Source organism: Podarcis raffonei, chromosome 2, assembly GCF_027172205.1.
Source record: "Podarcis raffonei isolate rPodRaf1 chromosome 2, rPodRaf1.pri, whole genome shotgun sequence".
Taxonomy (NCBI): Eukaryota; Metazoa; Chordata; class Lepidosauria; order Squamata; family Lacertidae; genus Podarcis; species Podarcis raffonei.
The window spans coordinates 6162176-6178665 of NC_070603.1; the positions used below are offsets into that span (position 1 = coordinate 6162176).

Genomic DNA, 16490 nt, shown 5'->3' on the forward strand with positions numbered 1-16490 from the left:
TCCCGCGTCTCGAAGAACCAATCAGAGCAGCGCCCGCCATTTATGCGCCGCGCTCGGGATTGTGGGAGTTGTAGTTTCGGCGAGAAAAAGCGGCCTCTGAGGGCCTCTAGCGGCCCTTTACGAAAATGTCGTTTAGTCGTGTCCGACTCTGGAGAGGTTGGATCCTCTTGCAGCCCATGGGACTCTCAAGAGTCTCCTTTGTTGTTTAGTCGTTTAGTCGTGTCCGCCTCTTGGTGACCCCCTGGACCAGAGCAGGCCAGGCACTCCTGTCTTCCACTGCCTCCCGCAGTTTGGTCAAACTCATGTTAGTAGCTTCAGGAACACTATTCTTTTTTTTTTTTAAAATAAATGTTTATTAAGGTTTTACAAATCAAAAAGTTCAACATTTCACATAGATCATTCCATTAAATAAAGCCCACAGAAAAAACAGAAAACAAAAATATATAGCAAAAAAGAAAAATAGAAAAAAGAAAAATCCACCTTTTAAAATTATAAAATTCCATGTCCCTCTGTCCTGACCTCCTCACATCTCCCTTTTTTGTGTTCCTCTTTATTCCAATCTAATTCAGCAAGTTCAAACCCTTATTCAAACCATACTTACAATTATATTTTTCTAATTATTATGTCCCAAGTTTTCGTTGTCTTAGCCCATTCCTCATCTTATAAAGACATAATTTTATTCTGTTCATAACCCCCTTCTCCTTTTTTTTAAAATTCTTCTTTTCATTCACATTTAACCAAATCCCACATGCCCTGTTACCTTCACTTCCCACATCATGTTAACACTCAGACATTTTGCAATGTTTTTGTAAATAGTCCTTAAACTTTTTCCAGTCCTGTTCCATCGGTTCTTCTCCCTGGTCCCGGATTCTGCCAGTCATTTCAGCCATCTCCATGTAGTCAATCACTTGCATCTGCCATTCTTCCACGGTGGGTAGATCTTGTGTCTTCCAATACTTGGCGAGAAGTATTCTTGCTGCTGTTGTTGCATACATAAAAAATGTTCTGTCTTTCTTTGGCACCCGTTGGCCAACTATGCCCAAAAGGAAGGCCTCTGGTTTCTTAGGAAAGGTAAATTTAAATACCTTCTTCAGTTCATTATATATCATTTCCCAGTAAGCCTTAACCTTTGGGCATGTCCACCAAAGGTGAAAGAATGTTCCCTCAGCTTCTTTACATTTCCAGCACTTGTTGTCAGGCAGGTGATAAATTTTTGCAAGCTTAACTGGGGTCATGTACCACCTGTAAATCATTTTCATAATATTCTCTCTTAAGGCATTACATGCCATGAATTTCATACTGGTGGTCCACAACTGCTCCCAGTCAGCAAACATAATGTTATGACCTATGTCCTGCGCCCATTTAATCATCGCTGATTTAACCGTTTCATCCTGAGTGTTCCATTTTAACAGCAAGTTATACATCTTTGACAAAATCTTAGTTTTTGGTTCTAACAGTTCTGTTTCCAATTTTGATTTTTCCACCTGGAAACCAATTTTCTTGTCCAAATTGTAGGCCTCTCTTATTTGATAATAATGAAGCCAATCTCGCACTTTGTCTTTTAATTTCTCAAAACTCTGCAGTTTATCACCTTCTTGCTCCAAAATTTCCCAATATTTTGGCCATTTGGCCTCCATATTAAGCTTTTTCTGAGACTTAGCTTCCATAGGTGACAACCACCTTGGGGTTTTACTTTCCAGCAGATCTTTATATCTTGTCCAGACATTAAACAAAGCTTTCCTGACAATATGGTTTTTAAATGCCTTATGTGCTTTAACCTTGTCGTACCACAGATATGCATGCCACCCAAAAACATTATTAAAACCTTCTAAATCCAGAATGTCCGTGTTCTCAAGAAGCAGCCAGTCTTTTAACCAGCAAAATGCTGCTGATTCATAGTACAATTTAAGGTCTGGCAGGGCAAATCCACCTCTTTCTTTTACATCAGTTAAAATTTTAAACTTAATTCTGGGTTTCTTGCCCTGCCAGACAAATTTAGAAATATCTCTCTGCCACTTCTTGAAACAATCCATCTTGTCCAAAATTTGCAAAGATTGAAGCAAATATAACATTTTTGGCAAAACATTCATCTTTATAGCTGCAATTCGACCCAACAAGGAAAGCTTCAAATTAGACGAAATTTCTAAATCCTTTTTTACTTCTGACCAACATTTCTCATAATTATCTTTAAATAAGTTCAAATTTTTCGCAGTCATATTAATCCCTAGGTATTTCACTTTCTTAACAACAGTTAAACCTGTTTCATTCTGAAACCTGTCCTTCTCTATTGGTGTTAAATTCTTCTCTAATACTTTAGTTTTTGACTTATTTAATCTAAATCCTGCCACATGACCAAATTCTTTAATCAATTCCAAGGCTCTTTTCATACTAGATTCCGGCTCCTGTACAGTCAAAACTAAATCATCTGCAAAGGCTTTCAATTTATATTGTTTAGCTCCGACCTGTATTCCTTTAATGGACCGGTCCCTTCTGATCATGTTCAGCAGCACCTCCAGGACCGAAATAAATAATAATGGAGAGATAGGGCAGCCCTGACGTGTTCCTTTTTCTATCTTAAAATCTTCAGTCACCACATTGTTTACAATCAATTTTGCTCAGGAACACTATTCAGCCATCTCGGCCTCTGTCGTCCCCTTCTCCTTGTGCCCTCCATCTTCCCCAACATCAGGGTCTTTTCCAGGGAGTCTTCTCTTCTCATGAGGTGGCCAAAGTATTGGAGCCTCAGCTTCATGATCTGTCCTTCCAGTGAGCACTCAGGGCTGATTTCCTTCAGAATGGATAGATCTGATCTTCTTGCAGTCCATGGGACTCTCAAGAGTCTCCTCCAGCACCATAATTCAAAAGCATCAATTCTTTGGCGATCAGCCTTCTTTATGGTCCAGCTCTCACTTCCGTACATCACTACTGGGAAAACCATAGCTTTTACTATATGGACCTTTGTTGGCAAAATAAAAAAATAAAATAAAATAAAAAATAAAAAAAGTTTTCTCCTTTCTGAGGGCAGATGAAGGCTCTTATTCCAAGAGGCTTTTGGGAGTAGACTTTTTTTTTAAGCGAAAGGGCATATAATAGTGTTGTGCTGTTTTTACTGTCTGCATTTTATGGTATTTTATGGTCTCTTTCTTGTGAGTAGATCACGGGTGTCAAACACAAGGCCCTCGGGCCGAATCCGGCCCGCCAGAGCTCGTCATGTGGCCCGTGTACATTTGAATATCTACTTATATTCTAGTTCTGGACAAGCGGCTTCTCTGAAAGACAGGCAGCCCCGGGTTTTTATTCCCCTCCCTTCCTTTTGCTGCGGAGAGGAAGTGAGAACCCCGGAGCTGGGAAGAGGGCGCGTGGGTGGGTGAGTTGGAGGGTGAAGATTTGGGTTGGGCAAGAAGGATCAAGGGTCGGGAGCGAAAGCGCAAGCCAGGGCTCCCTCGCCACCCCCACCCCCTCTTAGGACATCCGACCAGACCCCGCAGCGCAGGCAGCCGTGAATGCGGGTGGGGGAAGGCAGGCGAGAGAGACCACCGATCCGGGCCAGCTGCGCCCAAAGAGGGCCGGCGATCCAGCTGCAGCCCGCCCGCCCACCCCCCTCCAACGCGAAGATCAGCCACACAAGCTCACCAGCTGAGCTCCGGGACGCGGGCCTGACCGAGTCCCCGGCGCAGCCGCCGAAGCTAGCAAATGCACGGGAGCGGCAGGGGGAGAAGAAGCCGGGCTCCGGTTAGGCTTCACCAAAAATGCTGTAGGTGTGAGGCTGCGCGGCGCGCTTTTTATACGGCACGCTGTATCCCTCCGCCGGAGCAGCGCCTTCTTTTTCCCTCTCCCTCCCGGGACTGGGGCATGTGGCAGCAGAGTGACTGCAGCAGGCAGCCCTGCCCCCTCCCCTCCCCACACGCGCCCCGGCCCCTCCCCCGCTCCCTCCCAGCCGCCAGCCCAGCTGGCAGGCGGCGAGGAGGACGGCGGGCAGCAGCAGCAGCAGCCGGCGCATTGGCTTCGGAGTGCCTGCCAGGGGTTGCAGCAGGTGCTGCTCACGGCTTAGACGGCTTCCGTGTTCCTGCTTTGGTCCGAGAGGCCGAGCTGTTCCGCAGCAGGCAGGAAGAAGGGCAGGCTGTGTGTCTGCTGCTTCCCTCGGAAGCCCCGAGGTGCAGAAGCCTTGCAATAAAAACAAGAGCGAAAAGGGGCCTGGCGAGGATGCGTTTGGGGCCGAACCTACTGTTAGGCAGAGTGAAGAGGAGAGATTTTGAGGTGACTGGTTTGGGGGTGGGGGGAGGGCAAGAAGAGGAAGCAAATTCTTGCCTAGTTCACTTATTGTTTCTGGAGTTTAGCTCCCAGGGAGAAGGAGAGGAACCTGTGGGAATCCACAATAGCCAGCCGTGTACATTTGAATATCTACTTGCCATTATTCTGCCTATGTTTCTGCTTTCAGAGCTAGTTATTACTTACATTATTACAAAAAACAGTAATAATTGAATGCAGTTACAATAATTTATGATAATAAAGAGTGGACACATAGTCCTACAGATACAACCGGCCCTTTGAGGGTGACCAAACTGCTGATGCGGCCCCCGATGAATTTGAGTTTGACACCCCTGGAGTAGATCTTTGGGAGCCTGCCTAGCCTGGGAGGATTCCCAAGTTCTTTAAAGTGAGTTGTAACACACACCAGATCAGTTTCTGTTTTCAAGTTCATTTCTCCATTAAATTTGATTCTATTACTATGGAATTGTAGAGATTGTTCATTCTCTCCACAACACTCCTCCTCTTCCTTATGGTCTTGAGCACTGGCAAATAAATGCTGCCATCAAACTCTGGCCCAGCCTGCTACTCCCTGAAGTCATTCTGCAGCTTTCTTGGGATAATTCCCACAGGAATGTCATAAGCCACAACAGGGCTAGAGCTGGCCATTCTCTTGCTACTGTGAGGCAAGGGCAATGCTTATTAGTCAACTTCACTTCCTTGGCATTCTGTTTTCAAAGCTCTGGAGAAGTTTCCAGGTGTTAAAGGTAAAAGTAAGGGGACCCCTGACCATTAGGTCCAGTCGTGGCCAACTCTGGGGTTGTGGCACTCATCTCGCTTTATTGGCCAGGTCATGTGGCCAGCATGACTAAGCTGCTTCTGGCGAACCAGAGCAGAGCACGGAAAGGCTGTTTACTTTCCCGCCGGAGCAGTACCTATTTATCTACTTGCACTTTGAGGTGCTTTCGAACTGCTAGGTTGGCAGGAGCAGGGACCGAGCAACAGGAGCTCACCCCGTCATGGGGATTCAAACCGCCGACCTTCTGATCAGCAAGTCCTAGGCTCTGTGGTTTAACCCACAGCGCTACCCGCGTCCCTTCCAGGTGTTAGCTCTAAATAAATTATTATTTTGTCTGCAGCTGTTCCCTCCATCAGGAACTCATCAAAGACATTTCCCTGACTGAGCTCACACTGCAGGGTAGCCTCTCTAGTTGCCACTTTGCCACTGAGGATGAAGTCGGGTTTGTCTACCATAAGGCGCAAGGTGCAGGTCTTGGCTAGCCTGGCAATTGTGTTCACACCGCTGAAATGGTCAAGGCACCTGCCATCTGTGGTATTGGCTCTGAAGCGCATTGGGGGAGGAACGGATAGTGGCTCGAGGGAGAAGTGCTGCCCCCCCCGCAAAACTCACGTTTGTTGACCCGCCCACTTTTACCTCTGCCCAGTGTAAAAGTTCTAAGCTGAATGTGCATCAAATGCTATGCTTATATGCATTGTGTGTGCAACTTAGTTGAGGTTTGCATTTGCAGGATTTCTGTTTTGCAGAGAACTGTAAGCTCCGTATAGTTAAAGCTATGGTTTTCCCAGTAGTGATGTATGGAAGTGAGAGCTGGACCATAAAGAAGGCTGACTGCCAAAGAATGGATGCTTTTGAATTATGCTGCTGGAGGAGACTCTTGAGAGTCCCATGGACTGCAAGAAGATCAAACCTCTCCATTCTGAAGGAAATCAGCCCTGAGTGCTCACTGGAAGGACAGATCCTGAAGCTGAGACTCCAATACTTTGGCCACCTCATGAGAAGAGAAGACTCCCTGGAAAAGACCCTGATGTTGGGAAAGATGGAGGGCACAATGAGAAGGCGACGACAGAGGACAAGATGGTTGGACAGTGTTCTCGAAGCTACCAGCATGAGTTTGACCAAACTGTGGGAGGCAGTGGAAGACAATGGCAATGGAGTGCCTGGCATGCTCTGGTCCAGGGGGTCACGAAGAGTCGGACACGACTAAACAACAACAGCAACAACGTAGCAAGTGCAAACGGGTGCTTTTGCAGCTAGGGTTGCAACAGAGGGTGGAATCTTTGCTTCATTGCTCATATTAATAGATAACTCATCCCTGGGAGTCTGCGCGTCTCTCAGAAGCAACCTGTTTATTGGAATCTCTCTCTGGGCTATATTAACAAGTTACAGCTTAAAGAAAATTGGACTGCATTGCTTGTTGTTTAAGAGCAATGTGCTGATTTCTATTTAAAATGTTTTTGTGACTGGTTTAAGGTAAAACTTTGGAACTCTTTCTTGGTGTGAAGAGCTTTTTGATTCAGGCTCTGCACAAGGTCCAGATCAGGGAATTCTGCTTACATAATTCTCACAGCCCTGAAAGGTTGCACAGGACGTAGCATGACCCTCAGCCTTATCAGCACCCTACCAGGACAGTTATCAGTTCACAGATACAACCCAGTACTTTGAACTTTTCTTCAGGGTTATGAGTTTGAGGTATTCAACTGTGTGGATCTGGCAAGACTTTTAATTTTTGGAATAGCCATGCTAGCCTCCTGGTGATGTGCAAGGAGAACAAAGGAAGGGGCTCACATGGTAGACAGTGAATGGGTGAGGTAAAGGTAAAGGGACCCCTGACCATTAGGTCCAGTCGTGGCCGACTCTGGGATTGCGGTCCTCATCTCGCTTTATTGGCCGAGGGAGCCGGCGTACAGCTTCCGGGTCATGTGCCAGCATGACTAAGCTGCTTCTGGTGAACCAGAGCAGCGCACGGAAACGCCGTTTACCTTCCCGCCGGAGCGGTACCTATTTATCTACTTGCACTTTGACGTGCTTTCGAACTGCTAGGTTGGCAGGAGCAGGGACCGAGCGACGGGAGCTCACCCTGTCGCGGGGATTCGAACCGCCGACCTTCTGATCATCAAGTCCTAGGCTCTGTGGTTTAACCCACAGCACCACCCGTGTCCCTGAATGGGTGAGGACCCTACCTCAATTCACAGATAGTGAAAAGGAAAAAAAACAACAACCAGAGATTTTGAGAGGAGAGCAGTGAGGAGACCTAGAAGTAAAGCAGCTAGCTGGATAGACACCCAGAGACCAATGTTTGATATCTATTTGAATCCAAGGCTGTAGTTATGGGAGAAATAAAACCCTTTTGGGGTGCTAATGCTGTGAACCCCTCCATTGCAGGCTCAGCTTATATAGTTGTGTAAATAAACCACATAGCATGAAGACATCACGGTCTCTGCTCTGCGTAATTCCAAAAGGAAACACGAACCCTGGAAAAGCGCCTGTGACCCCCTGGAATCTCGCACCGCTTGGTGATTGGGGTGGCAGGCAACACTGTTCTTATGTTAAATGCTGGTCTACCTGTTTGTGTGTTTCTAAGGGCCAAACAAAACATGATGCTAAATGCTACACCTGAAGTGCCATGATTGATCTTTTTAAAAAACGTTAATAGGTCCTGTGTGATTAATACCTCCTCCCTGTTGACACAGTCTGAACAAAATCAGTTAAAATGCTGCCTGATGGCAATTAACATTGAAAGCCAACCACCATGGCATATATATACACACACACATATATATACCATGCCCTAAATGAATGTAAATCTTTGCACGAATAAAGGAGAGTTTCATCTTGAAAAATTAACGGGAAAACCTGAAAGAAGAAAGCAGGCCAAATCTGTTCTTGAAAGGCTTGCAGATAGCATTCACAGGGACATTTTGATCCGCTCCCTGCCATGCGCTGTGACTGGTGCCTTGGAGAAGATGGCAAGCAGCCAGCCAGCTGCAGGAATAAGTACTTCCCTGGCTAATGATTTCAGACAACTGAAGCAGGGAAGTCATTGAACTAAGCCCCAGAATGGTTACCAATTCATAGATACACAAAGTACTTTGGACTTTTCTTGTTTTGTCAAAAAAACCCAACAACTTGGTGGCTGTTTTCCAGCCTATCCAGAACCTCCGTACAAATTCTGAGGTGGGATTTAGGGGAAAGGTTCACTAACAGAATGGATTAACAGATCTACTCTTCTGTTTGTAGAGGGTTCCTGTTTCAGACAGATTGGACAGTCAAGGTGTTGGTTGAATTTTGAGGTAAGCAAAGCGCATTAACTTTTCGCTTGGCGATGGGAGTGCTTCCAGACAGTGACTTAATATTGTACATGGGTAACTAAGATAATCATAAATGAGTCATTGCTAACAGGTGTTTTTAATACAGAATTAATGCCTGGAGAGGGTCAAGCTGGATTAAATTGGGAGGGAGATACAGGCTGGCATTTTGATGCCACTAACACCGTGTGAATGCTGCAAAAAGCTTGCGTGCATGAGACACACCAATCCACAACAAATGCATCTGGAAGCATCCAGGGTGTGTTTAAAAGAAGAGTGGCTTGAATCTTAGCTATCCTTTTTGGAAGGAAGTTGGGTGGGTTACAGCTTAATAGAATTGTCAGTAGCATTGTAAGAAGACAAGCACTGTTCTTCCTTAGAATAATGAACCTATATGTCTATTAAGTTTTACAAGAATGACATCAATGGCTGCTTAGGCGGGGAAAGCCCATGGCTCCCTAGAGGCAGAGAAATGAGGTCTCTAAAATGGAATACAAGTTACAATCTGGAACTAAGGTGCCGGATGCAAAGGAGGACCAGCCTCGGGTCTGCAGCTGCTGTTGCTGAATGCCAGGTCGACACTGAGTAAGACCTCTTTCAGCCATGATCTGATGATGGATAAGGCCAATCTGGTCTGTATCACTGAGAGTTGGGTGGGTGAGCAGGGTGGAGTTGGTCTTACCCATTTGTTCCCACCTAGATACTCTGGGCAGCATCTAGGCAGACTTGAGGGTCAGGGAGGAGGAGTTGCTATAGTCCGTAGGGTTTTTGTCTTTCTCTTCAGGCTCTCTGTCCAGTTGGGTGGGATCTTGAGTGTATGTTCCTAGCACTGGGCAATTGGGACAGATTAGGAATTCTGTTGGCTTACTGTGCATCTTGCTGCCCAGCAGTTTTCCTGCCTGAGCTGGTCTTAGAAGGGGTGTTGAGGACTCCCAGACTGCTGTTTCTGGGGAACGTCAACATCCATGCCAAGGCAACTGACTCTGGGGTGGCTCAGGACTTAATGGCTTCCTTGATGACCATGGCGCCGTCCCAACATGTCACTGGCCCAATGCATGTGGCAGGTTACACTCTGGACATTGCTTTCTCAGCTGAGCAGGAAGAGGGTGATCTGAAAATGTGAAATATTGACATCAGTCCATTGTCAGGATCAGATCCCTTGACTGATTCAAGAACCTTTTCCACATCCTTTATCCTTACTACCTGAAACTCATCCAGCATAACAGGGAGGTGATTAATGCCCCCTTGAGAGAATGAATGGCTGTTAAAAGAATGGATTATGCTTAACTTTAAGTGAAAATGGCTGGCTGGGGTGCTGTGTGAGAATGTGGGGTGGCTATAAACACTTATAGGTTCCAGCCTGACCCACCCCTGGTATGCAGCCCTTTTACATGTTGCAAATGCGGACTTCAAGGGGTGGGTGGCTCCCCCATCTCTCTTCTATTGCATGTCCTTTCCAGAAAGAGTCTCCCTGGAGCTTTTTTTCCTTTTAGGATCCCTCAATATTAAGCATAGTGTCTCCGTTAATTTCAACAGAGCAGTGCCAGTTTAGTTCAGTCATTGTCACAGGCAAGGACACAGTCTCAGAAATCAGTGTCATGAACTCCAGGGCAGGCATGGCTTTGTTAATCATTACCCTTATGTTGTTATGTTAACCCTTTGAGTGTTGCAAACTGCTTTCCTAAGAGAACTTTGCTGCCTGATAACTCCAGAATAGGGATGCAGGTGGTGCTGTGGGTTAAACCACAGAGCCTAGGACTTGCCAATCAGAAGGTCAGCGGTTCAAATCCCTGCAACGGGGTGAGCTCCCGTCGCTCGGTCCCTGCTCCTGCCAACCTAGCAGTTCAAAAGCACGTCAAAGTGCAAGTAGATAAATAGGTACCGCCCCGGCGGGAAGGTAAATGGCGTTTCCGTGCGCTGCTCTGGTTCTCCAGAAGCAGCTTAGTCCCGGAAGCTGTATGCCGGCTCCCTTGGCCAATAAAGCGAGATGAGCGCTGCAACCCCAGAGTCGGTCACAACTGGACCTAATGGTCAGGGGTCCCTTTACCCCTTTACCTTTACCTAACTCCAGAATGGGAATAATGAAGCCTGGCGCCTTCATTAGGTGCCTTCAGGCACCAGGCAAAAAACATTCCTTTTTAACCAGGTCTTTGGTTGAATTGATTTACATCCTATGCCCTTTCAAAATGTGTTTTTTTTGGGGGGGGGTAGTTATTGGGTGGTGTTTGTTTTTGTTTTGATTGTGTATTTTGTGGTTTAATATTTTGCTTTTATTCTGCAAACCACCCTGAGACCTCTGGGTATAGAGTGTATATAAATTCAATAAAATAAAATAAAAATAAACCTGGAATGCATAAAAACAACAAGAATTAAAAAACAACCCTGCCATGTTTTGCTTCCTCTTTTAAAAGAAATACACAGTGAGCATGTGGCTCCTTTTGGCAGTCTTGCTGTTCTTTGTCATCCGATGGTACCTGGAAAGGCAGAAGGTGGAAAACCTCCGAGAGAAGTATGTCTTCATCACTGGCTGCGACTCCGGCTTTGGGAACCAGCTTGCCAGGCAGCTGGATGCTGAGGGGCTAAGGGTGTTGGCAGCCTGTTTTACACAGAAAGGGGCCGAAGAGCTGGAGAGGCTCACATCAGATCGGTTGAAAACCACCCTCCTGGATGTCACCAGCACAGAGAGCATTGTGGCAGCGACTGAGTGGGCGAAAGGGTGCGTCAGAGACAAAGGTACAGTGGCTGGCTTCCAGATATGAGCTTGAAGATAGTGTGATAGGAATTTTATGGTCTTAGATATATGGTAATGTTCATAAGTGTACCAACCAAGCATGTACATAGATCAGCACAGGAAGACCAACCTGGAACCATTTTGATTCCTAAACTGAGCCAATGTTTTCTCTGCAAGGTCAAAGTGGGAAACCTCCCATTGTCTCTTTCCTCACAAATCCTGCCTTAAGGGCACATTTAAGCAGGAGAGATACAGCTATATAGCAATTTTAATTGTGTGCACAAACAGCAGTTCAAGTACAGTAATAGTTTCACACAAACAAGGGAAGATTCAAAAGAGCCATTTGTGGTATCCCATGGCAACATAAATCCATATGTGGCTCCGCTTCACGAGTCCTCTATAGGGACTGCATAGCCAGGTGTTTCCCTTAGCTTGCCTACATAGGAACATTTTCAATAACTTTTAAAGCTTCCTACCTATCTATTTTTGGCAATGCTCCATGTCTCCCTCTAGCCAGCATTACCACCTGTTACTCTAGGCACACAATCCCTGCATGCTGTGATACGTTGCACACATTTGATTCTGCATCTGGCGAGCAAACTGTTTTACTACAAACCATTTTCCCTCTTACTCACTAAAGCACAGAAAAAGCATGCTGAAGAACAACACTTTGATACAGAAAGGCAGAATTTAAAAAGGCAACTCCCACAGTCCTTGTCCATCACACATGGTGGGTGGTATTGATGGGAGCTGGAGTCCAACACCATCAGCTTCCCCATCCCTAGCTTACAAAACCTTGTGAGTGCAGAATTTTTAGAACCCCCCCCCCCCCCGAGCAATACATTTTGTTATGAGAAAATTAAATTTATTGGTGTTCCCAAGCTTTGCTTAGCCTGGGCCAGATGTTCAGCATCATTTTATCGTGTTTTTAATAGTCCTTTGGTTTCTGCCCAGCGTGGCTGGGGTATAAATAATAAATTATTATTTAATTATTAATTATGATGATGATGGTGTTCTTACTCAAATGCTAACTTGCTGCCTCTACTCCACAGGGCTCTGGGGCTTGGTGAACAATGCAGGGATTGTGGAAGCGATGGTACCCAATGAGTGGCTGGACAAAGATGCCTTTGTAAGAGTGCTAAATGTCAATCTGGTTGGACTGATTGACGTGACGCTACACATGTTGCCGCTGGTGAAGAAGGCCAGGGGAAGGGTTGTTAACGTGTCCAGCATCCTGGGGCGACTGGCTTTCTACGGAGGAGGCTACTGTCCATCTAAGTATGGGGTGGAGGCTTTCTCCGACTCTCTCAGGTAAGCTATCACTTCTGACATCATAATTGTCAAAATGCAGTGCAGAGAGGGGCTAAATATCTCAGGCCCAGATCAAGAGGAGGAAGAAGGCAATCAATTTTGGGCTTTGCTGGCTGTTTCATTCCCCCCCCACTCCACAGCTGGGGACAGTGAAGCTGAACAATTATGTATCCCATGCCATTTTTTTAATTATTAGCTTTTCTGCTAAGGAGTGAGGTTTTAAGAAGCACCTTTTGCAAAAATTTGGGCCGAAATGCTGCCTACCTCTGCTCACTGGGTTAGCCTCGTCCCTGGAATGTGAGATAATTTTCTACGGACCTTGCAAAGGGTCCTTGACTAGCCAAGTAAGTGAGTTCAGCTGTTTACAATCACCTACCCTCGTTCCCAAAATTCACCCTCACTCACCATTTCCTTTAATTGCCAGACCCAGATTCAAACTAAATTAAATATTCAATTTCTTCCCATATAACTGTCGTCTGTTAGCCACAGTTGCAGGGGTAGCTGTATGAACCATGTCAAACCCATTGTTTCTTTCCAGGCGTGATCTCCGCCCTTTTGGGGTGAAAGTAGCCATGGTGGAGCCAGGCTATTTCCGAACAAACATGACTAACATCCAGCACAGCATCAGCGTCCTCGAGCAGCAATGGGTCCGCACCCCACAGGAAGTCAAAGATAGCTATGGACAGACCTACTATGAGAGATGTGAGTCCTCCATGTGGTCTGTGGGGAGAGAACTGGGGCTGCCATTGAGATAAAGGTGGATGGAGAACCTAGCGCCCTTCAGATGTTGTTGGACTTCAACTCCCATCAGCCCAAGTCATCATAACCAATAGCTGGGGATAGTGGGAGTTGGAGTCCCGCAACATTTTGGAGGGCCACAAGTCCCTTGCATTTGCGAACCTCTGCCAGCAGAGCCTCCCTGTCCATTTGAAGAATGGGAGGTTTGCCCTTAATATTGGGTTGCATCCACACCATACATTCAAAGCATGTTTATACCACTTTAACAGTCATGGCTCCTCCCAAAGAATCCTGGGAATTGTAGTTTACCCCTCGCGGAACTATAACTCCCAGCACCCTTAACAAACTACGGTTCCCATGATTTGGGGAGGGGGGCCATGATTGTTAAAGTGGTATACAGTGGTACCTCGGGTTACATACGCTTCAGGTTACAGACTCTGTTAACCCAGAAATATTGCTTCAGGTTAAGAACTTTGCTTCAGGATGAGAACAGAAATTGTGCTCCAGTGGCGCGGCAGCAGCAGGAGGCCCCATTAGCTAAAGTGGTGCTTCAGGTTAAGAACAGTTTCAGGTGAAGTACGGACCTCCGGAACGAATTAAGTACTTAACCCGAGGTACCACTGTAAATGTGATTTACAGGTATGGTGTCCTTGGTGCTGGAGAATCATTTTGAAGCCATTTGGGGGCCTTCTGCCCTTTTCACAGTACAGTGGTACCTCCAGTTAAGAACTTAATTCGTTCTGGAGGTCCGTTCTTAACCTGAAACTGTCCTTAACCTGAGGTACCACTTTAGCTAATGGGGCCTCCTGCTGCTGCTGCTGTACCGCCACCGCGCAATTTCTGTTCTCATCCTGAAGCAAAGTTCTTAACCCGAGGTACTATTTCTGGGTTAGCAGAGTCCGTAACCTGAAGCGTCTGTAACCTGAGGTACCACTGTAGTCATCAGTCACAACTCAGGCACTCATTGGCTAAAACAGTGGAAGGTGGAAGCAAGTCATATCTCACAAAGGAATTTTGCTCTGTGTCATTTGTTCCAAAGGAGCTAGAGACTTAATACCTCTTTTTAAAATGAAATCTCAGAGTCTGGCCCTGTGTTGGTTCTGGGCCCAGTAGTACAGAGGTGCCCCTTGTACTTACCCCCTTTGGCGGCCCTGATTCCTTTTGATGAGTCAGAATTGTCTCCTAACATAGGAAGGGGGGAGAGACCTGATTCTGCAACAGCCTCATCTGCTGATTTCTGCAGCTTGTCTCTGATTTATGGTTAGCCCCCTAAGGGTTCTACCTTCCAATTTGAAAACAAACTCATTGGGGGAAAAGACCACCTGCCCTACTTCCTCCCTCAGACTTGGCAAAGTCCCAACTGCTCAAACGTTTGTTGATTTCTTTAATGGAACAGGGAATGTACCTTTCCAAATTCAGAAAGTGCTCTTTTTTGTGGGGGGATGGTTGAGTGATTAGCACCAGTTCTTGTTGTTGATTTGAAAACTGTTCATATGCCACCCTGACTGTCGCACAGAGAACGGCTTCATATCCTGGTGTTTGTTTGCCGTGTTTTGGACCACAAATCTTCTCCTCTAACTCCCTCTCTTTTTCTTCTCAGGGCGCCAGTTGTTCAAAGAGGCCCTCATAACTCGATGCAGCACTGACCTCTACCTGGTCACTGACTGCCTGGAGCATGCCTTGACGTCCCGGCACCCTCGCACACGCTACTCTGGAGGCTGGGACTCCCAGTTCTTCTTCGTTCCTCTCTCTTACATGCCCACAGCATTGGCAGACCTTGTGCTGACCTGGTCTTGGCCCAAACCTGCTCAGGCCGTGTGAAGACAGTGACGTGAAAATAGTGGCTAGGGAAAGAAAAAGGGGGATTGGGTAGCCAGATGCAAGAGAAGAGAGACAAGGCTCCTATGCTTTCAATCGTTGTGTACAAAAGGGAATTTCAGCATGTGTGGTTTGTGTTGGTAAGCTGTGCATGTTGCACGTTCCTCTTCTATGTAACTATTCAAGGTTCAGGAGCCTTCTCTGCTTCTGCTGCTGGCCACAGGGCGCACAGGTTGCTACATCTCACACCTTCCTGAGATTCTCACCTTTCTGAATTTTCTGATGGAGTTCTCCAAACCAATAACGTGTCTATAAGGGTCAGGAACAGAAACCAGTCAAAAGAGTAGGATCATTACTTGTTCACATCATTGTTGTTATCAAGTCACCGAATAATAGAACTGTAGACTTGGAAGGGATCCAAGGGTCATCTATTCCATCCCCCTGCAATGCAGAATCTCAACTAAAGCGTCCATGACAGATGGCCATCCAACCTCCGCTTAAAACCCTCCAATGAAAGCGAGTCCACATCCCCCAAGGAAGCTTTCTTAGACTGAATAAAGAAGAGGCATCCCCAAGTCTGCAAATGCCATGTAATCAATAACTTTTTGGGATCTGATGATTCCTTTACACTGACATGAATGTACATTATGTAAGCTAAGTAACTTGTACTAAAGAGCAGACAGCGAGGCAATTCGTGTGTCTGGTGGAAACCAAACTGCAGTAGAATGGAAGCAGCTTTCTTCCTCCCACTTAAAGAAATAAAAGACAGAGAGAAACCAAAACTGACAGGTCTGTTCACTCCTAGCTTTTAGTGCACCACTTTGTTTTCCTTCTGAAAAGCTTTTTGCCTTACTAACTGGATATTGGGTAGAAATTCAACAGGCACAACTCTGCCCCAGTCTGGAGGTGCATGGAGAAAAGGGCTGCCCCCAGTAATGTTCCGTCTGTTGCGTAAAAAACACATGGCTTCTCAAGCTGCAATTCATGCAAGAGGCGGTGTGGGAACCTCAGGTGTAACCCTCAACTTCTCGTTTGTTTGTTTGTTTTATTCTGTGGCAGCCAGTCCGGACCTCACTGTAGAGATTGTGGTGAGGGGGGGATTGGAAGTTTCTGCTTCTTCCATTCATCCCATTCCTCACACATAAAATTTGATCTAACTGTAATTAGTTATTTGTTTTTAAAAAGCTTTCAAAATTTTCTAAAATACATTCAGGATATATTCATAATAGATCATATACTGTACTACATTTGCAAACAAATTCCTTCTCCAATAATTAATAAAAGCTCATTGCTGCACAGTGGTACCTCGGCTTAAGAACTTAATTCGTTCTTTCAAACTTCCGGGTTAGCGCCATTGCCTAATGGCGGATTCCTTCCGAGCTCCGGAAGGAATCGGCTTAGTAGGGGTCGGGTCCTGCCGCGGCGACGACGCGGGGACCCTCAGAAACCACAGGCGCTGAAGCCTGTGGACCTGGTGACTCGGCGGGCACCATTTGCGCCCCCGACCCGCGAAGGAGCCTTTTTAAAGGCTCCGGAA

At 46.1% G+C, this 16490-nt stretch overlaps 1 protein-coding gene across 1 annotated transcript; it reads left to right on the forward strand.

Annotated features, from left to right (window-relative positions):
- The first annotated feature begins 8172 nt into the window (after positions 1-8172).
- LOC128405337 (17-beta-hydroxysteroid dehydrogenase type 6-like) lies at positions 8173-15735 on the forward strand. Its single transcript, XM_053371867.1, has 5 exons — positions 8173-8340; positions 10767-11088; positions 12139-12397; positions 12936-13099; positions 14736-15735. Exons 2-5 carry the CDS (start codon positions 10782-10784, stop codon positions 14954-14956), a joined length of 951 nt encoding a protein of 316 aa, XP_053227842.1. The 5' UTR covers positions 8173-8340; positions 10767-10781; the 3' UTR covers positions 14957-15735.
- The last annotated feature ends 755 nt before the right edge of the window (positions 15736-16490 follow it).

Excerpts from the sequence above, each read along its gene's own strand:
- LOC128405337 (XM_053371867.1), top strand. The coding sequence starts at position 10,782 with ATGTGGCTCCTTTTGGCAGTCTTGCTGTTCTTTGTCATCCGATGGTAC. Across the intron at positions 11,089-12,138 it reads AGGGTGCGTCAGAGACAAAG|GGCTCTGGGGCTTGGTGAAC; the intron begins GTACAGTGGCTG and ends TCTACTCCACAG. Across the intron at positions 12,398-12,935 it reads GCTTTCTCCGACTCTCTCAG|GCGTGATCTCCGCCCTTTTG; the intron begins GTAAGCTATCAC and ends GTTTCTTTCCAG.